Raw genomic sequence first — 27127 nt, 5'->3', positions numbered from 1 at the left:
TTCCTTTTTAGCCCACTTGGGACTTTAGTCCCAGCGGGCTATTGCGTTCACTTTTCGTCCGTCGTCCGTCCGTTCGTCCGTCCATCCGTAGACGGAATCCAGTTATTTTGGGAAGTTTTGAAGACGCTTCAAGGTAACGTCTTGATATTTGGGTTACACATGTATCTACCCTAGACACATCTTCAGCCCAAAAACTGGCCCTGTCAGAATCAAGATGGCCGACTGGCAGCCATTGTTGTTTGCCAAAATCAGCACTTTTTACACATTTTTGAACTTTTTGAGGGAAATTTTGAAGACACTTTGATCAATTACCTTGATCTTTCGGATATATGTGAATCCCCCCAGGGCCCATCAACATAACAAACATTGGGTCGGTCGGACTCAAGATGGCCGTCCTATGACCTTTTTAGTGCCCAAAAATGTTAATTTTGGCCCGAATTCTGAGTCCTGTAGCTTCCTACTGGTTTGCCATTTCTCATTACAATTTGTGATGGGTGTTCTTTGGAAAGGGATGTTTTATACCTGAGACAGGTAATTTTCATCAGCCAACTATGACGCAATTGGCGGCCATCTTGGTGTAACCAGTACTCATTCGTACGTGGGAAAAAGTTTTTCCACATTATATTGATACCTAAGCGTATTTTGATACCACAATCAATTAGAAAGTTGTAGCTCATGACATCATCTATGATTGTTGCGAGTTTTAAGGACATAAGTTTTTCTATATGGTCACCAGGGGGCGTTGAATAGTAGAATAACTTAGTATTTCCTTATTATATTGGTACCTAGGCATATTTTGTTACCATGATCAATTGCAAAGTTGTAGTTCATGACATGTTCTATGATTGTGGTGAGTCTCAAGGTCATTGGGTTTTGAATATGGTCACCAGGGGGCGTTGAATAGTAGAATGACTTAGTATTTCCTTATTATATTGGTACCTAGGCATATTTTGTTACCATGATCAATTGCAAAGTTGTAGTTCATGACATGTTCTATGATTGTGGTGAGTCTCAAGGTCATTGGGTTTTGAATATGGTCACCAGGGGGCGTTGAATAGTAGAATGACTTAGTATTTCCATATTAAATTGGTAACGAGGCATATTTTGTTATCACAATCAATTACAAAATCGTAGCTGCTGACATGTTCTATGATTGTGGTGAGTTTTTGTAAATGGTCACCAGGGGACGTTGAATATTGAAATTGTTAGATTGTTGAGCATTTGAAACCACTTCCCAAGTGGGCATGGTGTCCCTGGACCCCTAGTTAGCATAAAATATCCACCATTACTAGATACACATACTTACATATACCTACGTTCTAGCACAACTTTATACAGAAATATGTTGGTATCTTGAAGATTTTCAGGTAGCTACTTCACTGGGATCTAGAACCAGGTAAGTAATCATATTTGAAACAGTTCTTATTTGATAAATTAAAACCCTTTTTGTCTGGTCACTAAATTGTGTCATTCGGCAGGGTAAACAAACGAACAGAATAACAGATTAATTGAAAAACTTTTTTTCAGAAATTGTGAGGGTTACAGAAATCAACTGATCAAACCCAAGCTGGGCTCTATATCTGTTGTGGACCTTTCCAGTTGCCATTGTTACCTCAATGGATCACTGTGTTTGAAGCGTTTCACCTCTGAGGGATTGGTCAAGTAAAAGGAAAAATACGGGTGTCATTAAACCTAAGACCCCTAAACATAAGACCTAAGGGGTTTTAGTTCATAGGTTTCGGGAGGTTTAGGTTTAAACCCGGAAAAAATACAAAGGAAAAGAATTCAAATATGGAGCAATAAGCCTAAATATTTATTATCATTGTGAAGTGTGACAAATAATTTAATAAATACATGACAGACAATATTTCATTCTTAGTATAAAATATCCACCATTACTCGAGATACATACATACATAGGCATGATATGTACAAAATGAGAACCAGAGATATCATATTGATAATCATAAAGTATTATAAATCACTACTAACTCATGTTTAAGTACGACTTTATACAGGAAAATTCTGAAGATTTTCAGGTACTTTGGTATAGGCTCTGTTTTAGTCGGAAAAGCTTTTCAACATTTATCCTTCAGCCCACCTACTTAGCGGTTTGTTCTGCGGTTAACCATTAGGCCTATATTATACATGAAAGATTTCTTCAACAAACATGAAAATTGCATTAAACAATATTCTGCTTAACCCAGAGGAGTGATGAATCGAATGAATTGGAAAAATTGTAACGAATTTCAGGGCCCCCATTATGACCCGTAGCTAGCTCTAGACTATAACCAATGCCTACATTTCTATTTGATAAAATTGTACTATACATCTAAGCGTAGGAATACATATATCCCTAGGATTTTCAATATTCATTAAAAAGGCAATATAAACATCGCATTTGACCAAACATAATATCACTGCATTAAAACATAGCTCAAAATGATAGTTACAAAGTTAAAAGCTCAAAATACAAGTTACAATCGCAGGCTGTCAAGTGATCCCTTTGAAAAAAGTAGGGATCAAATTTTCTTTTGGTAGGGCTAAAGTAGGGATGTTAGATGGCTGGACTGAATATAGATAAACTAACAACTAAACTTGAAATGATAAATTATGGATATCAATATTTTAGACTTGTCTTGAAGTGTAACATGTTTACTTGGCAACAATTCTAACTGATCTAACAAATGTTCAATGCCCATCTTTCAGACAGGCTTGGCGCAAGGTCAAACTATGGCTATTAGCCAAAAATCTGAAAATGATGACGAGGAATTCTCTCACAAATAATGTTTTATCCATGCTACAGGAATGTTCCTATATCTTCAGCTATCATTTTCTGGTACTCTTTCACCATGAAAATATGTTGCACTAAAATAGGAATTGGCATCGCCTTCCCAGGTGACAGTACAAGAACTTGCACCAAGGATATGGAGATCTGAAACACGCTAACATAAGCATTCCAAAAGATTTGCGATATTTATCTCTTTTGGACTGGCATCTTTTGGAAAAAGAAGGAAAAACGGACCTTCTTCTTCACCAATGAAGCAGGGAAAAGTTGGGCCACTTGAAAGCTTGCAATCAAACCAATACCAGTACTAATTTCCAGTACTCCACACAGAAGCAGGGTATATCCACAATCTTTTCGTAATTGGATAGTACCGCAATGTTCAAGGTACGTAAGACCAAACATACGAATGCACATTTTTCTACTAAAGCAAAAATGTTACCCAGTGATCAGTAGTAACAACAAACACCTGTCATTTTTAATACTGTAAATTGACTGTGACCACAAAAACATCGGCAAAAAACCAAAGAAATCCTAGCTACCTAGTAAGCAAATTCTACAACATCTCATCAAAAAACGTAATGTAAATTTGTGTTATAATTCTAGCTTATAAAAGTATCACAAAATTGTCATCTCTGATAATCCAGTTATTATCAATTATTTGTATCTTATAATCAACTTCTTCATTTCCTTGAGTAACAACTATTTTAAGTAAATGAACCTTCGATGAATCTGATGATTTAACAGCTTTCCGAACACTACGTTCTCCACGGAAATATGACTCATAGACGCAGCTGATTCGTCGTCGAAAAATGTGCGCGGGAAGATCTGGAAGTAGTTTTCGTCATCTATGAAAACGTGCTGTTTGCCCTGTAATTAAAATTAATGGGAAAAAAGTCAAAAATCGATGATAAAGTCTTCAATTTCAACTGTACACCATTGGTAAAACACTATAGAGTGATGATAATATAACATGAGAATTCCACAGTAAAGACGAAAAAATTTTGTCGGAAAATGTTTCTTTGAGCTAGTAGTTTTATTCGACGTTTCGACTATATACTTATAGTCATCTCCGGGAATACTGAGTTACAAGAGAAATTAGGAAACAATCCAGAACAAAGAGACTTACTGGTAATTTTAAGTACCCCGGTAATAAAAAATGATACAAACTAAGGAATGGTATGACATAGTCACAAGCTAAAGCAGATTTATCAAATCTGCTTTAGACTGTAACTTCTTTAGCTTGTTCAGTATTCCTGAAGATCACTATAAGTTTATAGTCGAAATGTCAAATAAACTACCAGCCTAAGGAAACCTTTTCCGACTTAATTTCTTCGTCTTTAATGTGGAATTCTGATTATATCATTCAATTGTATTTTCTAGCACTGCCAGCAACACTCACGAATATACCGCAATAACTAATAATTGCCAGAACCAGGTTCACAATAAGTGATTCGAAACATTTCGTATCTAAAGAATTAACCCTTTTGTCTGGTATCTAAATTGTGACATTCAGCAGGAAACGACCGAACACACACAGAATAACAGATTAGTTGAAAAACTTTTGGTCAGAAATGGTGGAGGGGGGGTTACAAAAATCAACTGATCTAAGTCAAGCTGGGTTTTATTTTCAGTTATTGAGCTTTCCAGTTCACGTTGTATACAGCCTGCCCTAGTAATTAATATACACAATTTCAGGTTTGGAAATGAGGTACAGAAAAGGTTAACGAGTTTTTCAATTGAAATTCCAATATTTTCTTAATTGTATTTACTTAATAAAGAGCACTCGGATTAACAATTCGGGGATAGTCCCACGTCTCATTGGTCCCACAATCTATTCCACGTCTCATAAGCCCCACATCTCATTGGTCCCACATCTACAAGGTACTGGACCCAGTCCAGGCACCATACTCCTAGTTACATATAATCACACCAGGGCCATACTGAATTGGCGTATTGATTTTCACACCTGTTTTATGTTCTAGGTTGATCGTGGGACCAATGAGACGTGGGACTTAAATGATACGTGGGACCAATGACACGTCAAATAAATTGTGGGACCAATGAGATGTGGGACCAACGGCATTCTTCCAACAATTCATAGCAAGAATCACCAGGAAAAATCGAAAATTTATGAAAACAGCTAAGCATTGTAAATATGATCAATGATAGTGGCCCAAAAGCATGGCAGCAGAAAGCTAGGAGAAAATAACAGTTCTGCCTGCATATTTACCTTTTTACAAACTTAAGTAATTTGTCACCTAAATCAACTGAATATTATATTCAATTCAAAAAGCCGAGACCACAGTGAAATCAACCTTGTACCAGTAACTTGCACTTATCACCTGACAAGACTGACAAGAATGCCGGGTCCGTAGCCAGCGGGATCACCGAGATGAACCCCGTTCTTTTATATCACCAAATGGTGAACATTTATTCTAGTAACTGCGATTTGCCAGGTAACCGATTGTATGCCATATTCAAAATATAATAATAATAATAATTCATTTTCTTATAAAGTGCCGTACAAATGGAATTTAATCACAGCGCTTTACAAAGCATAACAATTCAAATAACAACTTCAATGCAGTTCCGATGAACTAGTTCTTTGTGAGCTGGTTTCTGTTTCATTACCAGGGTACCACAATACCGACTGTACTACTGTTCAACCTTTCATGTTACGTAAGGGGCCGTGCTTAAAGTATGCATGCTAAAAATTTCAATCTTAAATTTTCTAGAACCCACCTAAGCGTACGTACTATAACACCCTCCCCATTTAAGGAACAATGAATCAATGTATAATTATATGATGTCTGGAAACAATTATTTAGAAATATACGAATATTAACCTTTTCAGTGCTGACTAATTAATTCCCGAAAGTGCTGAGATAGAAAATTTCAAAATGTTCCACCCCAGTGTGTTGAATAACAGGCTTACCACTACAGTGCTTCTACACCACAGCGCGGTGTACTAGCAAAGTCCATTACCGATTTCTACACCGCAGTTAGATGCACTGAAAAGGTTGAATTGAAAATTTTATCACGTTCATGAAAAACCACTCCCGTACCGCACATGAAGTACAAACTATTTCTACCCCTACCCCAAATAAAGTATGTCTATTATGGCACGAACCCCACCCACCAATCTATACTTTTATAATGATATTGAAATCCCCTTCAGGGCGTACGTACTCAGGCGCGTTGGAAGCAATTTTTGATTGCCGCGGCCAATTGCCGATTTTTGACAGGTTCTTATATTGCCACTTCAAAATCTACATCAATTTTGTCAAAGAAAAAAATAGTACTGTCTAGAAAGAAAAACAATGCCATTCAGTAAATTATTGCTGCGGCGCTGCTGCAGTTACTACGGTTCCAATGCCACTGGCACTAAGTTATTCATTGAAACAGGTTGCGGGTTATTTACTGCTGGTGGTGGCTACTCTTCTTACGCGAAATGTGCCTGACCTAAATGGCTACGGGCCCGGTCAATACTGAACACACAGACTGTGAAGGTTACGTATGTCTTACCCTATAATTCGGGACCGTATTGCGAGTGTAATCGGTCGATGGTTCGACGATCATGATCGCTTATATCCGGACAACTCGTTCGTTGCCTGAACGCGGCGTGAGAGAATATAGAAAAATATCCAACTATTACGTACAATGCGAAATGGACTAAAACCGTATCGGTCTATCCTCGTTTTAAAGAAAGACATGTTAGCTAGGTAAAGACCAAATCCAGTTCTATTTGAATATCAAATAGGGCCTAATACACTTAACTTCAGAAAGATAAACTACTACAATAAGAAACTAATCTAGATCAAGGGCGGATTTTACAGCAGCCAATCCAAGGTCAAAGAAAAGAGGGGTGTCAAGTTAGCGAACAAACCCCCTAAAATTTCATCAAAGTGCCCTCCAGAAAGTCAGTTGGGTTAAGATTTTTCGAAAAAATTTTGATACAATTTTCATGTTTTTTTTTAGGAAAAAAAGTAATTCATTCTGAAATGATTTATTCAGGTACTCTGCCCCTTTTTCTTGAAATAGAACTACTCCTCAAAAAAGCTCGGCCCAGGCCTGATTCGACAAAATTTTGATATTTCTCAGATGTTCAATCTTAATCTTTTTATCGTTCTTCAGAAAATATTCAGCCTGGAATATTTGAGGATGGAATTTTAAGGGACTTAAACATTTCAAGGGGAATGTCCACACCCCGCGGACACCCCCGGATCCGCCACTGTTTTAGGGAGGAATTGGAAGGAATTTTCTCAAACACTGATCCCCTTTGTTGTTTTAAGGCAGGAAAAAAGCATTTCTGGATTTATCATTTTCATAAGTAGCGCTTAACTTGACGTTCAAGTTGGCGCAACCCCTTTCTAAAAATCCTATATCCGCCCTTGCAGAGTATCCTTAAAACCTAAGGAAAGAAAATTGTAGGATTCAAAGTCACCGCCAGTACATGTTCCCCAGGTTTTAACGTTTACTATCTAAGAAACAAGTCCACAATAACTTTATATAAAGTGCAGGGATCAGTTGTTCTAAAGTTGGTTGACGTTAACAGCATGGTAGAAGAATAGCCCATACACTCTGACGTGGGGAATAGATGATCAGTTTAAAACCCACTATATACATTGTTTAAAAGATCAAAATCAAATTTTTTTCATCAAACATGAATGATTTGATTTAATTTTTGATAATTGAAATTTGTTTTTTATCTTTTAATCTGTTTGTTTCTTTTTCCCCTTATTTTCCTTCAATATGTAAATGCGTGTAGTGGGTTTAAGACTTATCAACACCATGGTATTGCAATGTAGTTTTAATAGTCACTACAACAGTTATCAACTTCAAACATCTTTTGAAGAACTGAACACTGTTAAATTCAAACGCTATTACGGTAAATGAAAGCGACGAAAAACTATCAAAAAGGAAAAATGTGGTTTGTGTCAGTACGTATAATGCATGCTTTGCTTAGAATCTAAGGAAAGAGAGAGAGGTTAACCAGTTTCAACAATGGACTGAACCAGTCCACAATCAGTCCATCATCGAAATACAATTGAAGAGTAAGTGAATAGTGATTGGGGAGAATTTGGGAAAGAACTAAAAAACAAAACAGGACGAGATTAGGCTACTAGAAATTATCAATATTAGTGCTATCAAGAGATCAGAGACCTTGTATATGGACTAGTTTCACAATCACACACATGCTTCGGAATATTTGAATCAATGGTTGAAATGCAAGCAAAAAATTTGATGATTGTTTGATTAGTTTCCGGTTAAGAAAATACGTGATTTCAGAAAAAACCAGTCCAAATCAGTTTGTTAGCATACTGACTCGGCAGACGCCGGTTCCGCCGTGACAACTGCAGGATCATTGCTACCGTTGTTGCCGTCACTGCCGCCGCTATTGCAGTTATTGCTACTTCCAGCATCGCTAAAGAGAACAAAATTATAAAGCCTGAATTTCAATCGTTTTAACCCTTTTAGCGCTGACGAATTGATACCTGAAAGTGCTGGAGATAATTTGAAAATTTTCTAAAGACTCAGCCTGAATTTCAATCGTTTTAACCCTTTTAGCGCTGACGAATTGATACCCGAAAGTGCTGGAGATAATTTGAAAATTTTCATAAGACTCCAGCCCAGTGTTTTGAATAGCGGGCTTACTTTTTTAGTGTGTCTACACCACAGTGCGGTGTATTGTTAGTTATCGATTTTCCAATTCCTTTGACAGACAAGTGGGGCCATCTTTCGATGGAGATATAAAACTGATTACGATGCGGTGTACTAGCTAAGCGCATCACTGATATATACACCGCACTGCGGTATAGACGCACTGAAAGGGTTATTGATCGTTTGAATAGGATACTATACCTACATAATCGCAAATGAATACGGGTAGTACTAAACACTCAAAGAATAACAAAATCATCAAATATAGCTACCCGTGTATACTTAACCCTCACAGGTCAGAGACTCGAATACCATTTGCCTAGAGAATGAGATTTCCAAGAGTGTCGTTCAGAATTTTTTCAAAGAGGGGATGAATATATAACCCAACTTTTGGGGATTTGGGACCCTCTCCAAGAGAGCAAGTTTCTAAATTTCGATGCGTTTAAGAGCAGCCACTTTTTGCTTTTCGCTGTCATTTTTCGTGAACTTCGCTTCTTTTGCTCAGACCCCCAATGGGACACCTATGGATTAGGGTCTTTTACCCATTTCTCTAAGGAATCTAACCAATTGGTATCACCCCTTGTTATTAAGTAGATACCTACTTAGTGGTTAACAACTTACCCTAAGTAAGTGTAGGTATATGAGTCTGTACTAAAGAATTGCGCCTATAGCAGCAAAATGTTACCGGTATAGACAAATACCTGAATAGTTTTTCGCATCGACAACTAGTAGGGACAGAAAATCTTTTTATCATTTGAATGGATAACTGAAGGGACCGGTATGGCTATAGGCGGAGTCTTCTGTACCTGTGAGGATGTGTATACATTTTGTACAAGGAGTACGTGGTTAAATCGGATATTCATTCGTGGGGAAAACTTAAGAGATAGAGACGCGTTCGTCGAGGTGTCAAATACACTGCACTCAAGAGGACGAATAACTTGCGGGCAAAAATAGAGATAACTCTAAATCTATGTACGTGTACTAAAAGCCGATATACCAGGTATAAAAAATACGTACATGTGCTATGAATATATATGTGATATACTATATATTCATGTGTGTGCTCCCATCCAGTTTTATGATTATCAACCACAAAGCTATCTTTTAGACCCTTTAACGAAAGATTCGTCGCCTCCATGAAGCCCCCATGATATCGGAAAATACTGAAGTGGCATCTAATAACAGTAACCAACGCTTTACTCTGTAAGTAGACAGCGCTTTATTCTGTAAGTAGACAGCGCTTTATTCTGTGAAGTTGGGACTGTAAATATTTCTCTAGGTCGAGAACAATTTGCAGTAATCAAAGTCTTTTCTTCGAAATAAACCTCAATAGAATTACCCTCGGACACGAATCATTTTCAGTAGTCAACTGAAATAACCAAACAGCTTCTTCAGGGTGGCCACTTTCATTTCACTTGCTTTTGCTTTCCCCCGATTTTTTCCTAATCGTTTTCTGACATGGAGGTTGTTTTCTCTGACTTGATCTGCTAAGAATCCAATCAATAAACACAGTCAGATATATAAGATATGGACGGAACTGTTTGATTTTACGCACGACCTAGAAATCTCAATAACAAATTTCCCTGATTTTTAGCCTTCTTAAAAAATTCCCTCACCATTCCGCGACTCTTTTAAAGAAGAAAAAATTCCATGATTCTTGATTTCCAGGCAAGTGGTCACCCTGTTCGTGCATTTTAACATACAAGTCCAACTGACGGCGGATATTGACGACGATACTATGGAGGCATTCTTGGAGGCAGCCAGCAATCTTTGCTTTGGAAGAGCATCTACCAACGACCATGGGTTTTCCAACACACAAACATCGCAAAAACTGAATCTCAACGTCGTGAACAATTGTACACGCATGTATCTCGCTATATAGAAATACAAATAATCATTTGCTCCCGGTACCGAAGTTGTGTAAATTTATGGTTGATTTGAATAGGAATATATATATATATATATATATATATATATATATACGTTTGTATTATACGCCGTCCCCGGTCACGATCGATTCACACCATGCGCTTGATCTTTATTAAAATAAGGAGCGAATTTCTTACGAAATTTTCGTCGTTACCTGACAGATCGAATCGGGAATAGTAACTCCCTAAAAACACATCATTTCAACATCAAACGTCAATTATATCGAGGCGGTTGGAAAGAGTCTGTATTTCTATAACTGAAGCCTAACTCGGGTCGCGCCAAGATCCGATCCGATCCGATCGTCGGCGATTCGGTCTTAAGAACGCTAGTGTCACATCGCGAGGTCGAGTCGCTGATTCAGCCGAGACTCGTTTATTCGGATCTCAGCTACACTCATCAGGTCACGTAAGATCCGCGATCATTTTGAATGGAATGCTTAAAACCCTTTTGCTGCACATGACATTTTGAAAACGTCATACGGGTTGTACCCGATGTGCGTATGCCTTTTTGGAAATGTTGGACCTGTTGATTTTGAGCTCAAACCCGCGTAGAGGAAAGAAACGCATGCGAGACAATTTCAGGTCGAAAATTCAGATTTTTTTAATGAAAATGCAATACGCACTGGGAGTGCACGTGTGTATGCAGCAAAAGGATTAAGTGATGCGTCATTGCTGTTAATTGGCTACGACCTTACGGTCGGTTGTGAGTACTCTCAGGTCACTAAAGATCCGTTCCGGTCCGATCGTTGTTAAGCCGGGCTCAGATCGACCTTACGACGCGACTCAACTGTCGGCGACTATCGTAGATTGCACTCAGATCGAATTCAGCGATAATCGGCGACCAGTTGCTATTGGTCATAACGACTGGACGTGAGCGCGCTCACATCGACACCGATACACCGAGTCGTGGGCTCCCAACGAGTAGATCACGTGACCCATTCAAAGTTACGTGCACATATCTCCCAATAAAAAATAACAATATGTATGCCATTTTTATTCCATAAACTCTCCATCTATTTAGCAGAATTATTGTCAGAGAAAAATTGAAATTTTTAGAGTGATTCAAATAATATTCATGATTTTAGGTTATTCATCAAAGGTTTTTTATTATCAACATGCAAAAATGTCGTGGAAAGTATATGGAGGCTGTGTTTCTCTTCTCACAATAACAATGAGCTTTCCTTCATATTTGGCGGGCCATGAGGTCGCCATGTTCATTTTTGATCCGCCGCTCCGATTGGCTGAAATTAGTTGTGGAGTCAGCAACTCATCGCAGAAACACGCACATCGACGACGACGAGTCGGCGACTGGTTCCGTCGCGTCGTAGAAGTAGAACATGTTCAACTCCTGCGATTCAGTCGCCGATCGTGAAAAACTGTCGCACGACAGTCGTAGCTAGACTCAGATCGACTAGAATCGGCGACGAAAATCGTGCGACGATCGGCGGTAGTCGCCGGAAAACCAGTCGCCGACCAGTTGAGTCGCGTCGTAAGGTCGATCTGAGCCCCCCTTTAGAAATAGAACACGTCCGATCCTAACGATTGTGCTTGACTGGTGTGATCAGTCTTAATGATCTTAAGGACACCTATGTCGCAAAAATTCCCCTACTGAAAATTCGATGGTTACTGGTTACTGATTCCTTATGACAATAGGGTTGGATCTTATGTGATCAGAGTTAGGCTTTGTAGTTAAAGGCTAGTTTGATCGGGATATAAATGTGTTGTATATGTATGGGTGGGTTTCTCTAGGAATGCTACGCTATATACATACTTATACATTACTAATTGTCAGTAGATTGAGCTCTGAATCTTCGAATTAAATATAAATCAGAATAAAAACCAACTCGTCCAATGACTTTAAAAAGTGAGCGGGATAGGTATATCGCGACGTATACTGAAGTAAGAAGAATCAATCGGGCCTACCTTTGCAAATTGAATTGAACTTTCCTGTCAACTGCTCGCGGTCGAACATCTGTAACAACAACGATATGTACATACAGATGACAATCATTATGACCGATGAAGTAGAAATGTGGCACCTTTGGCTTAAAATTTTATTGACACAGTAGACTCCTGGGGCCAGCTCCACAGTCAAGACTTAAGTCCAAAAGTGGGCTTAAGTCTTAAGATTGGTCTTAATTGTTGTTAGATTGGCTATAGAACTAACATGGTCTTAGACTGGGCTTAAGTCTACGCCATGACTATGGAACCGGCCCCTGGCTTACTCAGTACCGCGTTGGGACTGCAAATATCTGATTTATGAATTGGAAAAATAGAAGGTCGTTCCATATAAATTTCAGGATAATTCACCAACTTCAGCAGTTTTTCCGAGTAAGGCAATTGACTGCACATATATTTTCATAAATTAAACGAGGACACCGAACCTGAAGCGCTAGTTTCTTGTTTCATCATCATTCCATAATAGTTTACCAGGACGATCAAACAGCACAGCAATATCGGCCCGAAAACAGCACCTTCCAAACCTAAACAATACATACCACCCGCAATCGACAAACCGGTTAAATACGGATGACCTCCCCTAGAATGTATAAAAGAAAGAGAATTGATGACACTTTTCCTGCAGTATTTCCTTGTCAGTATTCAGGAATTCAGATCAATCTGCAGCCTCGACCAGTAAAGGACCCAGTTGCACAGTCGTGACAAAAGTCCAAAAAAGGTTTTAATCCTTAAAACTGGTATAAAGTTGTTGGATTGTCTATAAAACTAAGATGATCTTAGAGACTGGTCTTAAATCTATCTGTCAGGGAGAGATGATCGATACAAGATTTCTGGTACAAAGTCCGAGATGGGTAATAATGCCAACCAATGGCATTACCCACCTGTAAAGCCCTTCATGCAGCATGGCTTAATTAGCGCCATATTAACCATCATCATCATCAATAACGTAATCAGAAGTGATATGATATAGACAAACCCTTTAATATCGCTGTATATTGCAGTATCTACGACTGACATCGGTAGGAAATGGCATAACAATAACAACAACGCCATCAACCAATCGCCGTGTACGAGCCCGAGTTCTATAACAGCCGGTAACGCGGCCCAGTACGTACCGAGGAACGGTACTGCAGCAAACATCGCTGCAAGCGCTGCAATGATAAGTACAATGATCAAGATGATGTACCTCAAAAAATCAAAAAGAATATTTCATTTAATTTATTTGTTTTTTCAAGAGAATTGTGTGATCAAAGTCTGTTATTATGTCATTATAGCAATGCAAGTCTTTCGTTCATTTACAGCAGGGGTTTGTTACGGACACACGGCCCAATAATTAGGAGATTAACACTAGCGAAGCTACATGAAGTGTTAAATGAATTTCCCACATGTTTCCGAATTAGAGGAAAATCTGACAAATTCCCAAAAGATTTAAAAAACAGGAAAGACAGGAAGTTTACACACTTACATGATAGAATAAATACAGAAAATTTTGAAAAATTAGATGTATTTAGGTGCATTGTGAGCCCTTGTTGAAATTAGGAATGAAGTATGCTAACAATTTCACCATTTTCGAAACGAAAGTCTTGGGGAGAAAATTCCAAGGTTACTCGGCCAAAAAAGGGTACACCACGCCCTGGAAAAATAGAAGTTGACAACACACTTACCCGATGGAATAAACACGATCTGTATTCCGAATATTGTATGAGTCAACCAAGTGTAGAGTCCGTAGAACGTAGCCATCTTAAACGATGCCATGAAAACTCCGCTGATCGCTTTCTCGACGGCCAGTCCGAAACCGCTTTTACCCCCGCCGCCCGGGCTTAAACTCATCACCCACGCGATCGGTTTATATTGCTCGCCACTCGATGCCAGTAGATAGAATAAAGCGGTCATGAATACGATCTGAAATTATTCAAGATATTTTTGAACAACTCTTTCGACTGCTGAGCTGAAAGATTCACGCACTAGCATCCCTAGAATTAAGCAGTCACGAATACAATCTGAAGTCATTAGAGACATTCTTTTTACAACTGCCGAGATGGAACATTCACGTACTAGCATCCCTAGAATTAAGCAGTCATGAATACAATCTGAAATTCTTCGAGACATTTTTTACAACTCTGTTGACTGCTGAGCTGGAAGATTCATGCACTAGCATCCCTAGAATTAAGTGGTCATGAATACCATCTGGAATTATTCGAGACATTTCTTTTAATCAATCCTTCTGTCCGCCGAGCTTGAACATTCACGTACTAGGATCTCTAGTTATTGTTTGGTCGACTGCTGAGGCCGAGAATGTTTAGGAATTAACTACAGCTGGGAGTTAGAGTTAATTGCGAGTCATAATTAGTTTACATGACAACTTATCCCTTTGAGTGCATCTACACTGCAGTGCAATTACTTTGCTAGCACACCGCATCGCAAAGTATTGATGTTATTAGTAATAAGTTTTATCTCTATTGAAAAAAGGCAACACCTGTCAAACATAGCGAAATATTAGTAACTAACGATGCACAGCACCATGGTATAGAGGCACTAGAAGTATGCCCGTTAATCAACACACTGGGGTAGAATCTTTTTGGGGTATAAACATTTTCAAGTCATCTTTAGCACGTTCGTGTATTGATTATGCAGCACTGAAAAGGTTAAGAAGAGAAATTTGATAAATCTGTTATTCCAAGAGGCAGTAGTTCCAAATTGGTATATCACCAATTTAATTTACTAAGTATAAGTTTTCAGATGGATAAGGAATGAACATAGTGATCGTCGCTGTGGTGACCTATATGAGTTATTACCGAAGACTAAGTAACTAAACTTGAGACTTCGGCATGATCCTCCTTCTAGCACTACACTTACAGATGAAATGACAAAGTTAAGAATCGCAGTTCCGCCTCCGAATACAACTGACAATATAGCAGTTGCAATGTTTATCACAAGGCTGATATTGCCACTCAGCACAACCCAGATAGATTCCAAAACCTACAATAGAAAACATAACATAGTAATTAAAGGACAAGGGGTCCCGGGACATCATGCTCACTGGGTAAATAGCTTGACAATCTAGTTATTTAAATACTCGCTACCCTCTGATGGACATAGACAGAAATGAATGACTTTGAAACTCACCACAATCATAGAATATGTGGTAAGCTACAGTTTTTATTTTGGTTTCAAAGCATGTAATAGTTCCCAATATGTATGGACATAACATGTTATCACCACTCAATACCCCCGGGTGTACATATACAGAAACCAATGGCCTTGATACTCACTACAACGATAGAAGATGTCATGAGCTATGGCCTTGCAATTAATTGTGTTACTAAAATATCCATAGATACCAATCTGAATAGAACTAGGGGTCCACAGACAATATTGCCACTTGGTGAAATGCTTGAAAATCTGAGAATTTCAATATTCAACACACCCTGGTGAAAGTATACAGAAACTAATGACCTTGAACTCACCACAATCATGGAACATGAAATGATTTCGTGGATACAGAATATGCATAGGAGTCAATATATATATGGAAATACCATGCTATTTCACTATTCAGCACCCCTCCCCCAATTCTAAAAACAAGTTGATTCCTAAAGACACTTGGATGACTCATTCTGATTTTATACTCACTGACATGAAAACACCGATATTTTCTTGACAAAACGCCATTATATCCGTGTATTTGAAAAGACCGGTACTTTGTACGAGATCGAAGATTCCCGTCCAATTCGTCATCGCTAAAGGCGACCGAAACACATCCGGGCGCGTACTCATCACGAGGTTAGCCGTTGCTGAATTTCCCTGAAAGAAGAAGGAACAATTTTCAACGATTCGTAGCTGTTACTGCGAGTCTGCTAAGTTGTTGCTTGTGTACTACTTCATCAAAGACCTGGGGGCTATGCCGTTGGGAGTGGAAACTCCTCGTAGGCCTGACAGGCAGAAGGAAGGAAGTCAGATGAAAACCAGACTCCTGGTCCTCTAGATTGGGGCTTGTGCATAGGGCCAACAACCTTGCGGCGGAAAAATCAAAATTACAGAAACTACGACACACGAAAACGTGGCATTATGTCCGACTCTGGCGTGAAGAGCCTCGAGTCCAGTCGCAGTAGCTTTCAGATATTTGGGGCCAATAAACGGCCTTGGCCCTGTGTTAGTATTCAATCATCAGTTAAGTAGACCTACCCTGGCTAACCAAAGATGGTATAACTTATCCCAGATTTGAAGCACTTGTTTCTGCAGCTTTTCTGCGTCCTCGTTGTTTTTATGTTTATCACCATTTAGCAACTGGTGGACCTGCAAATCATTTAACAACCCTACCGATAAAACCTGGAATAAGCTTCGCAAGAAAGTGATGCAGAATGGCTGTGCCCATGTAGCCTAAACCCCAGAAATCTGCAATAGGACAGCACATATGGGCAAATTTTCATGTGAAAAAGTTCTCTGATTACTTTTTTAGAGATGGAAAAATCTCCTTACAGATGACGAACTATGACTAACAGGTATATCTATGATCTCTATCATGGCTTTCAGAAATTGTTTGAATCTTTGGCTTTCAGAAATTGTTTGAATCTGGTTTTATCAGCATGATGTCTTCATTACGGAGCCATATCTCGGAAATTATAAGAAATGTTTCGAAGCTTGAGGGATTAAAACTTTTTATAAACTTTGCAAATTCCATTTCATAGGGCCTTCATTCAATATTGCCTCTCACCTTCGACGTAATCCATTCTCTTCCGTGTATATAAGCATTATTCACCATGCTGTCCAGGGCCTTCTCCAACTCTTCTCCTTTTGGAAACCATCTGAAAATGAAGTACTAACATGAATACCGGTACATGCAGACAGTGCAAAACAGACCAACAAACTACAATGACTGATGTCTTAAGACCTTGGATGCACTTGATACTTATCACTATCTGTCCGATTTTTTTATCTTCCAGGGCACAACGCTTTAGTGCGTCTACACTATGGCGCGGTGTATCATTAGTTGCTAACATTTCGCTTTGTTCATGGATGCTGCAATCTTACAGTAGAGGTAAAAACTAATTACTTATAACATCAATACACCATCATGTAGCATACTAGCGAAGTCCATCAACAATTTTATACACCGCACTGCAGTGTAGACACAATGATAGGGATAAAAAAATGGCGGTTCCAGATGCAGATTGAAATCCGCATTATTCGTGATACTTACTGGCTGAGTTCCGGATGAAGAGTTTTATTGAGCACGTTGCTGGTAACGGTCACGAGGTGCATGCTCTCGTGATTCGTCTGAACGACCATGAACAAACAGAACGTAATCGAACCGAACAGGACGATTAAAATCACGGCGATACTCATCACGGCATCCATCGAATCTTCCAGAAAACTGACAATCTGTATTCAATAAAATTACTTAATATATGAATGAATTCATGAAATTGTGGGAAGCAATATGCCTATATCAATAAATTATTATACATTTTGTATGTGCACATGATGAAATACACATTACATTACAATGGTTTAGACGTATAATGACAGTGCTGACCATGTCCAGGTTTTTCAGTGATTCTAATAAGGAAAATTCGTCGAAATATGATAGCGATGATGGGAACCTCGAGCTGCAGCAACACTCAGTGCCGATTTTTCAAAAATAAATAATCTCTTTTTGTTATGTATGTCTTGATTTTCAATCCCACGATTTGCAACAAGTTATTTATCGCTGCAAATTCCGCATCATTTGCGACTTTCGTCATGATTTTCACTCCCGAAATTTTCTTCCCGCAGTCCTTCCGAGGTTTTATGTGAAAAATACTCAAATAATCAAAAAGAAAATTTTCATATTTTTCCTATTCCTTTCCATTTTAAAATGCCTATTATAAAATTGTTCTTTTTAATTTCTTTCCTCTTTGTCCTACCATTCTTTTTTCTTGAAAAATCCATACTCTGCATTATCGGACAAAGGCCATGAGAAGTTAATGTAAATGTTTTTTTCCCCGCAAAAGCGCTCAAACAAATGCAGTAATACTCTGGGCATATCTAACGGTTTCGCATAAGTAAAGAGCAAAACGCAATATGATGATAAAGATATACTAAAGAGTACGTATCCAACAAGAAGTTTCAATTATGGCAACAAGTTAATAACTACAATTATATGATCGTAAAGATCTTCCGAAGAGTTGCTGACAAGAACGTCTGAATTGTTGAATCGACGCGTTGTTATGAACATGTCTCTCCAATCGTACCGTTGTACAGAGGGTCTCAAAAATGTGTTACTGTAGCTAACTATATATAATTGAAATTTTAGGGGGTAAGGTTGTATTATCAAATCCTACTATAGGTTTAGAAGAATAAAGCAAAGTTAGGAACTGGGGATTACTGGTTAATTCTTTATTTTGTATGATGTTCTGATTTTTTCTATATCCACCTTGCCACTAGATATCTCAACTCCCATCAGAGGCAGTGCTTTCTCATGTTTCTAAAAATGTGCGGCACAATGGGTCAAGCCCAAATTTGGCCCCCCCAAAAATAATTGGACCAGGTCCGAGCCAAATTTTGGAAACTGGTTAGATTTTGCAACTAATTTGAGAGTGCGTCATGTAAACCACTCACTCGATACTAAACAATGTTTAAACAAAGCGAAGTGGCTTATTTCCAGAACTAGTGGCAATTCAAACGTAATCATTTGTCCTGTGCTAAAATCTAACTCGCGCCTGGTCCGACGTATCGGATTTACCTTTCGATCACCGGTAATGACCATACGAGTAAAACCTCGAACCGGCGCCGGGCAAATCGCTTCTTTTCGTTCACCCGCCCAGTCCTGCAGCATTTTGTAACAAATGTCCAATCGTTGTTTCAGAAATTCCCATCCTCCGATCTGAGAACCTGCAGTATAAATAAATCTTCGATTGTTGTAATTGAATTAGATAATTTTCAAGCATATAAATCTTTGATAATTGTGATTGCAAAAAATAATTTTTAATTGTGGTAGCTTTTCTAATGCGTTCGCTGCCAGCTTGATACTAAGGTGCCGTCCTCAATTGCCTTACAAATATACTCGTAGGTCGACACTGGAGCTGTAACATAGTCAGCCTTCGCTTGAAATCAACCAATGAGCGATGTGAATGAAGTTTGTTCACATTGCCAGCCAATCAGGAACTGTGTCATTCCCGTGTGCCTGAGTGCAAATATCAGTAACTGTAAATAGGAAGAATCAGCTACGAATATATTCGTAGTGGCAACATAGAGAGAATCCCGCAATAATAATGAGAGACAAAGTCCTAAAATGTTTCCTAGAGCCAGTAGTTTATTCAACATTTCGACTACATTCTAACAGACATCTTCAGGAATACAATATTCCTGAAGATGGGGGACTATCAGAATATAGTCAGGAATACAATATTCCTGATGATGACTATTAGAATATAGTCAGGAATACATTAATATAATCGAATAAACTACTAGCTCTAGAAAACATTTTCAGACTTGGTCTCTCGTTATTATTGTGGGATTCTCTCTATATTATCGTCATACGACACAGATATAGTTTTCATCGATCGTGATTCATAGTGGCATTGGTAACAGAAAGGGAAATTCCGTAGTCGGCAGCGAACGTGTTAAGTCAACAGTGCTGAAATAAAGCAATAACTCAGATGAAGTCAGTCGATTTAAATTTAGGCCTATAAACCGTATTGTTAATCGGGAGAAAAGCACTGACAATGAAAGCTTAATACATTCTTCATGCTTCTTGGGTAATAATGTTTCATTTTCTGTTGAATTAACTAACGTTAAGACGAGAAGATACACAATATCCGTGTATGATCCATGTATGATGATAACTAGAGAAATCCCACAATAAAGAAGCCAAGATTGAAAAATTCTGAGTACTCAGTACGCCTGATGATGGCTAACAGTTGTTAGCCGAAATGTCGCTCCTCAAATATAATCATTCTGATATAGAATTTTTCAATCTTGGCTTCGTTATTGTGGGATTTCTCTTATTAACTGACGTTTTGAACTTCATAGCACAAAGCGGGTACTTCGTTTAGGAAACGTCTTTAGTCGAGAGAAATTTAAAGCGATGATTTCCGAATATCCCAGAAAATGGAAAGTCCCACACTGAAAATTCAATAACGTAATAATATTTTAAGAAAAACGAAACAATATAACGTTTCAGCCGTTGCCTAACGCTGGCCGCACACTAATGAAAGTAGACTATGACCAATACGCCGCATAATACATCCGCGACAAACTACGAAAAATTCATGAAGACTAATCTCTGAATTTTTTATAATAAGCAGTGTATTGTGCCAGCTGCTATTGTTGATTGTAACATTTTTTTTCAATCTATGTATGATGTCATAAAAACTGTTATAGTAATGTTTAGACCTATATACATCGATACATAGTATGCATCATTATAGAAGGGGTTCTGTGTGAGTCGATGTGCACTACATCTGAAGTTTCAAAATGACAATTGAAATTGTGAATTTTGGCGTTTGTTTTGAAAAATCTTCAAAATTTTAAGGGAGTGTCCAGACCATGTATCTGCCACAGTATTAGTTGATAGTTGAAGCTTTGCGTTTTCAGTTCAATAAACTTGTTATTGCTGCTATTTCTTGTAAGAATTTTCAGCGTAGGACTATCTATTCACCAAGGATCTTCGTAGCCCTGTGTTAGTTTCATGTCCATGCACTACTGAGCACATGAACGTATAGATACCTGACCGAGATGCATATAAATCCAGGACGTGATGGACTGAAATTCAGAAATCCGATTTAAGAAAGGAAAGTAGATGATGTTTTCGTATAGGGTAATGCGATGAGGTCCACAGCAATGCATACTACACGAATCCCTTGCTTCTTATGACTTAACTTGTTCATTGCTGACTAATTCATACCCAAAGGTGCTGGGGATGATTTGAAAATTCAAAAAAATTCTACCCCACTGTCTTGCATGACAGACATACTACTAAAGTGCGCCTACACCAAAGTGCGGTGTATAGTAAGTTAACACTATGTTTGACAGGTACTGCCATCTTTCATTAACTGTTTCAGTGCTCACTAATTAATACCCTATAGTGCTGGAGGTAATTTGAAAATTTTGACCTAGTCTATTGAATAACGGGAATACACTACAGTGCGTCTACACCGCGGAGCAGAGTATCATTAGTTACTAATATTTCACAATGTTTGGCAGGTGCTGCCATCTTTCCATAGAGATAAAAAATAATTACTAATAACACCAATACACCGCAGTGCTGTGTCCTAGCAAAATCCATCACCGATTATTCACCGCACTGTGGTGTAGATGCACTGAAAGGGTTAAAGACAAAACTAGTTACTAGTTACATCAATACACCATGACGTGGTGAATAAACAAAGTCCATTACCAGTCTATACACCGCACTTTGGTGAAGACAAACTGAAAGGGAACCCTTGCAGTGCTCACTAATCAAACTGAAAGGGAACCCTTGCAGTGCTCACTAATCAATACCCTAAAGTGCTGGAGAAAATTTAGGAAAAAAAAATTCCATCCCAGTGTATCGGCATACTGCTTTAGTGCATCTATACCAATGCGCGGTGTATCACTAGTTATCAATCTCTTCTTATCCTAAAGCTCTCTTTCATTAGAGTTAAAAATAATTACCAGTGCGGTGTAATAGCAAAGTCAATCGCCGATTTATAAACCACACTATGGTGTAGATGCAATTAAAGGGTTGAAAATGAACTAGATAACTCTTTTTTCCAAAATTCCCCAACTTTCTTGCGATCTCAAAAATTGAAATCGAAGGCTGATTGAACCTTGTTTATTAGTGTATGCACTTTTCACGAATGGGACAATATCCCGATAGCCAATGTGTATTCAGAAGAATGTCTTGGGATGTCGGACAAGGATACGTGATATGAAAATCATTCACTAGGCCAACAGCCGCGCACCACATTCAACACATTTCATAGAATAATAAAAGGAAAGATGAGAAGGCATACGTTATACACGTAGATAACGCTGCTGTACATTCCATCAATTCCACTGCCGTAATTAATACATACGTCCGATAATTTTCTCCAGAGCAACAACCATGCTATGCGTCTTTTTTACCAAGTAACTCGCAAGCAAAATGCCCAATATTTGCTTTAATCTTATACGCAAGAAAATACACAATATGCATGTCGGATGAATAGGCTATACGAGAGAAATCCCACAATGATTCAGCCAATATCAGAGCAACGTTTCGGCTAAGGACTATAAGCCATCATCAGTACGCCTGATGATGGCAAATAGTCATTAGCCGAAACATTGCTCAAATATACTCCAACTCAAGAACTTTACATCTTTGGCAGAATTATTGTGCGATATCTCTCGTAGGCTATAGGTTTCGTTGTGGGTTATGAAAGCTACCAATTAGCCGAAAGAAACGTTTTAATGCGTGTCACCTGTCGATAGAAAAGTTCCACACACTTTGTGCAGATACATTATTTCTAAGAAGAACAGCCATTAACAGGCGAAATGATGATAGATGCTAGTCAACAGTCCAAACGATGTGGTTTAAGTTAAACAAATCTGAAAATTATATCTAGTACAAACTACATTCATACTGTGAAATTAGCCACAATATCACCAGGCCCTATCGGAAAATAAGAATCGGCGAATGTTTTCCATTTCAGATTTTTTTTTATACAAAAAGAAACCTGACAGGCATGTATAGAGTGAGAGGATGAGGGTGGTGCTTCAAAGATGTTCAGCCCTTAATGTGCGTTTGAGAGTGAGAGATTGATAGAGAGCATTAGGAAACACAATCAGTGAAAGAAGGGATTCTTCCAAAGCTCTTTAAGAATGATTGATTGCAAATGCATCTGAAAATATAACAAGAGTGGCATCAGCGGACAGGGGGCCACACGATAAAATTTCCAGCTCTGGCCCTTGCCCACTCCACAGTAAAACATGCAAACGCCCATAGGCCTATCCCTTTATAGCGCTATACACCAGTGCATCGACCATAAACTCATTGTTACAGTTTATAAGTGCTTGCATGGATTAGCTCCTCAGTATCTCAAAACTTGTTGCCTATTTATGTACCATTTTGCTCATTTATTCCATTTACAGTAGATAGTTGTCTCATATTCCGTACAAACCCAAGAGTTTTGGTGGACACTTCTGTGTAATAGCGGTATCCCTTTGGACGATAACCTCAGAAACATTCCCAATTTCAACAATTCCAAACGAGCGCTTAAAAAATGTCTGTTCAAATGATCTTACAACCTGTAACAACTGAGCCCATCCATGCACCGGTGAACATTGGTAACAATGAAGTAGGCGCTTTTACGAATGTCGAAGTTTATCATCATTAGGCCCTAATTAATATTTCCCGTACCCCCGTAGTCCATATCACGTGCCCTTCATACCAAGATACTCATAACAACTCACCTAATTTCTTGATGAAAAGTATGGCCAGTAAAATAGGCAGCAGTTTTATCACCCAGAAATGAATCCAGATCCTCACGAGAATCAGCGCCCAAAACAAAGCGATGAAACAACTGTCGCTGAGTGTCCGCATTTTTTTCGCTTTCATCGTCGTCTTCTTCTTCGACGATGACGATTCTTTGTTTTTGTTCTCTCCTCCGGTGGCGTCTGTCGTTGTATCTTTCAAAGTCGAATCATTGTTTTCGTTGGCGCTGGTAGACGGCGCCACTGCATCTTCATCCTCCGAGGTCGGCGTTGTTGCCGAAGTTGAGTCACCGGTTATAATCGCCCAAGCCGATATCGGTGGTTGACCTAGAAAATAGTTCATCCTTAATCAATCTTATGAGCCCTCAAGCCACCTGCATCCACTCTGCCTATTACTCCTCAAGCCACCCGCATCCACCCTGCCTCTTACTCCTCAAGCCACCCACATCCACCCTGCCTACTACTCCTCAATAAGCCCTGACTCTTTTTCGACTGCTACACAAACACGGTTATAGTGGGATTCGAAACCATTAGCTTAGAATAAATTAGAAACACCCAAAACTTCAAACTTCCGTACAGAAATCAACATCTTCCTATTTGAAATTCTTGAGTATTCAGTGGCGTAGGAACTGAGGCTACTGCAGCGGCGAAAGCTGCGGCAATAATTTACTGAATGACGTTTTTGTCCTTGAATACCACGTTTTTGATGATATTGAAGTAAATTCGCCGCAGCAACATGATATAGAACCTGCCAAAAATTGGCAATTGGTCGCATTTTCAATTGCTACAAACCTGGAACTTGTTTTCTCCTGGCTTCTCTTATGCTGGCGATGCATCCGATGACCAACATCGATATCACGGCTATGAACAAAGGTACTCGCAGCGGTCCGGCGAGCCCGGCTATCTGTAACATAGCTGCTATCCAAACAGGCACGGCGAGATACTTCAATATCGGACTGGATTTCGGCGTCCAATAGAATATCACAATCAGTACGTAACCGATGATTAGTGTCAGCACCTTCAAAAAAGTAAGGAAAAGAGTATGTAATTTTTACTCATCAATTGTCACAAATTTTATTCAAATTTTCAACTATGTATATTTAATTTGGTGTTTTTCATAAGTACCCCTAATTTGCTCCACTAATGGAAGTTGTTTAGTTTGTTTAACTGTTTTTATGCTATATATCACCATTGATTTGGTATCACATATTATTATTCTTCGATAAGTACCCTTATTCTGGACTGCATAATTTTGTTATAACCGTAGTATTACCAAAGATGACTATACAGGATATAGGCTAGGGGTAGTTGAAATTTCAAATAGGCCTAATTATTAGCTCAAGGAAACATTTCAGACTCTTTTCATTCTTAGCGCATTGTGTTGTATCGCAACTTGGAGCTACCATATGCTGCTAGTTGCTGGATTAGGATTATGTAGGCTACTGGTATGCGTGATGCAAACTTAACCTATAGGGTCTATCTTAGTAGGTAATTGGTAAAACCTAAAACCATGGACTTTCGTTTTAGAGTCCATGGTAAAACCAACACATTTGAGCATTAGAGTAGGCCTAAAGTAGTACAGTATCACATCTTCCACAATTCATGATGATTTATCAGTATGTAAACAGTGTCACATTAATTGCAACCCATCGTTATTTTCTATTTTGGACCGTACTAAATAATACATCATAACAACCTAAATCAAACTCACATTAATTCGCTTTCTGACTCCTATATTCAAATCAATCTGACGTTTCATCTTTTGACTTCCTTGATAGCGACCTGGGGCCAGTTGCTCAAAAGTTGGTTAAAGATAACTATCCATTGGTTAACTCAAACCAACTTTCGAACAACTGACCCCAAAAGTTTAGTCTTAGTACTGAAATGTTCTATGGTAAGGGGGATACAGAGGTTACCCAGTTAGTTATTGATTATTATTTCAACTTGCATACTACTCGGGAGGGAGGACCTGCTTAGCCTGATAACTCCTTGTAACTTGTTGACTACTGTCTGTCACACATGCTCTTCGTGCGACGTTACGGTCCGTAATTTCGTTAATAATCAGTTGATCTGTAAATATTATGCATCAATTTGTTCAGTAAGGAATTTGCATTCAGAAATAAATCATGAACTGGCAGAAATTTGTTTGTGTTTTCTTCTATCAGCGATAGTTTACCTAGCATACGCTCGCGTAATGCTGAAAAACGGCTTTTATGGCCCGTCACGTGGCGCCACCTACTGTATTTTGATATGCTAATGAGCAGGTGATGACGTCACTGTAACGTTTCCGAGCGTCCGCAGAGCCGATTTTTCAGCATTACGCGAGCGTATGCTGAGTAAACTATCGCTCATAAATGAAAACAAAAACAACTTAAGTGAAAATTGTTGTTTATTTCTGAATGCAAATTCCTCACTGAACAAATTGATGCATAATAAAGGTAGATAAACCGATTATTAACGAAATTACGGACCAAAACGTCGCACGGAGAGTAGGTGTGACAGACAGTAGTTAATTGTCAATTTTTGTGTGTGTATTTATATTTCTTTTTCTATATGCAACAATCTATATACATGTATTTGCTGATATTAGTTCTTGTGATTCAAAGCATTGATAACTAAGGATTAAACTGACTTGCTCAAAGCCGGAATACGTTCAAAATCGAAAGTGGCCATTGTTTGAGACCTAAACTGCAGCAGTCGAATCTTCAAATATCTATCTAAGTTATCCATATCGTACTTCTATGCTCAAGCCAGAATACAATTAGAATCGAAAGCTGTCTTATGGACATAAGTTGAAGAAAGCAAGAATCTCTAACTTACCCATATCGTACTGAAGTATCCGACTAATTGATACAAGAAATATCCGAAAGCTTGAAACCCGTGGAATATCGTCTGCAACGGCCCGAAATAGTAAAGTATGTAAACGGTCGGCAAACCGATACTCAACACTCCGATCAGCTTCAAATTATTGAAAATCGCCGAGCCGATTCGTTCAGTTACCCGATCGACGATTTGCACGGGGATCAAAGCCGTTCCGACGACTAACGGTGTGCGTCTGCCCTTCAGTCCTTGCAGCCAGGTTTTCACGACGCCGGTCAACGTGTTTTTGAACGGATGCAGAAACGTACCGCACAGCACGGCCCACAGCAACGGCTGGATGAACGGGTGTAAAACGAAATAGACGGCGACCACCGCCCCGCCGACGATGATGACGAACAGCAACGCGGCCGTGTTGTAGAACGCTTGTTTCAATGCCTTGTCATGTCCTTCGGGTAGAATTTGAAACACGTTGCTGAACGGGGAGCGCAGATATTCGTAGGTCGGAGAAGCCATCGTTTGGTTTCGAAATTTTGAC

The 27127-nt window shown here is 38.8% G+C and overlaps 1 protein-coding gene across 5 annotated transcripts; it reads right to left on the bottom strand.

Annotated features, from left to right (window-relative positions):
- Positions 1 to 1799: 1799 nt before the first annotated feature.
- On the bottom strand, positions 1800 to 27127 carry LOC141906695 (transmembrane protein 245-like). 5 transcript variants are annotated; one of them, XM_074795982.1, is made up of 17 exons: positions 26593 to 27127; positions 24565 to 24790; positions 23752 to 24099; positions 21046 to 21081; positions 19061 to 19209; positions 17537 to 17718; positions 17051 to 17141; positions 16522 to 16632; positions 15970 to 16140; positions 15193 to 15315; positions 14001 to 14238; positions 13313 to 13487; positions 12762 to 12916; positions 12301 to 12349; positions 10533 to 10562; positions 8115 to 8213; positions 1800 to 3655 (listed from the first exon to the last, which is right to left on the bottom strand). In XM_074795982.1, exons 1-17 carry the CDS (start codon positions 27103 to 27105, stop codon positions 3634 to 3636), a joined length of 2718 nt encoding a protein of 905 aa, XP_074652083.1. In that variant the 5' UTR covers positions 27106 to 27127; the 3' UTR covers positions 1800 to 3633. The 5 variants fall into 5 exon arrangements, with proteins under 5 accessions (XP_074652083.1, XP_074652086.1, XP_074652084.1 ...); XM_074795985.1 differs by lacking the exon at positions 8115 to 8213; XM_074795983.1 differs by lacking the exon at positions 10533 to 10562.

This window comes from Tubulanus polymorphus, chromosome 6, assembly GCF_964204645.1.
Source record: "Tubulanus polymorphus chromosome 6, tnTubPoly1.2, whole genome shotgun sequence".
Taxonomy (NCBI): domain Eukaryota; kingdom Metazoa; phylum Nemertea; class Palaeonemertea; order Tubulaniformes; family Tubulanidae; genus Tubulanus; species Tubulanus polymorphus.
This window is presented reverse-complemented; position numbering and strand designations above follow the sequence as displayed.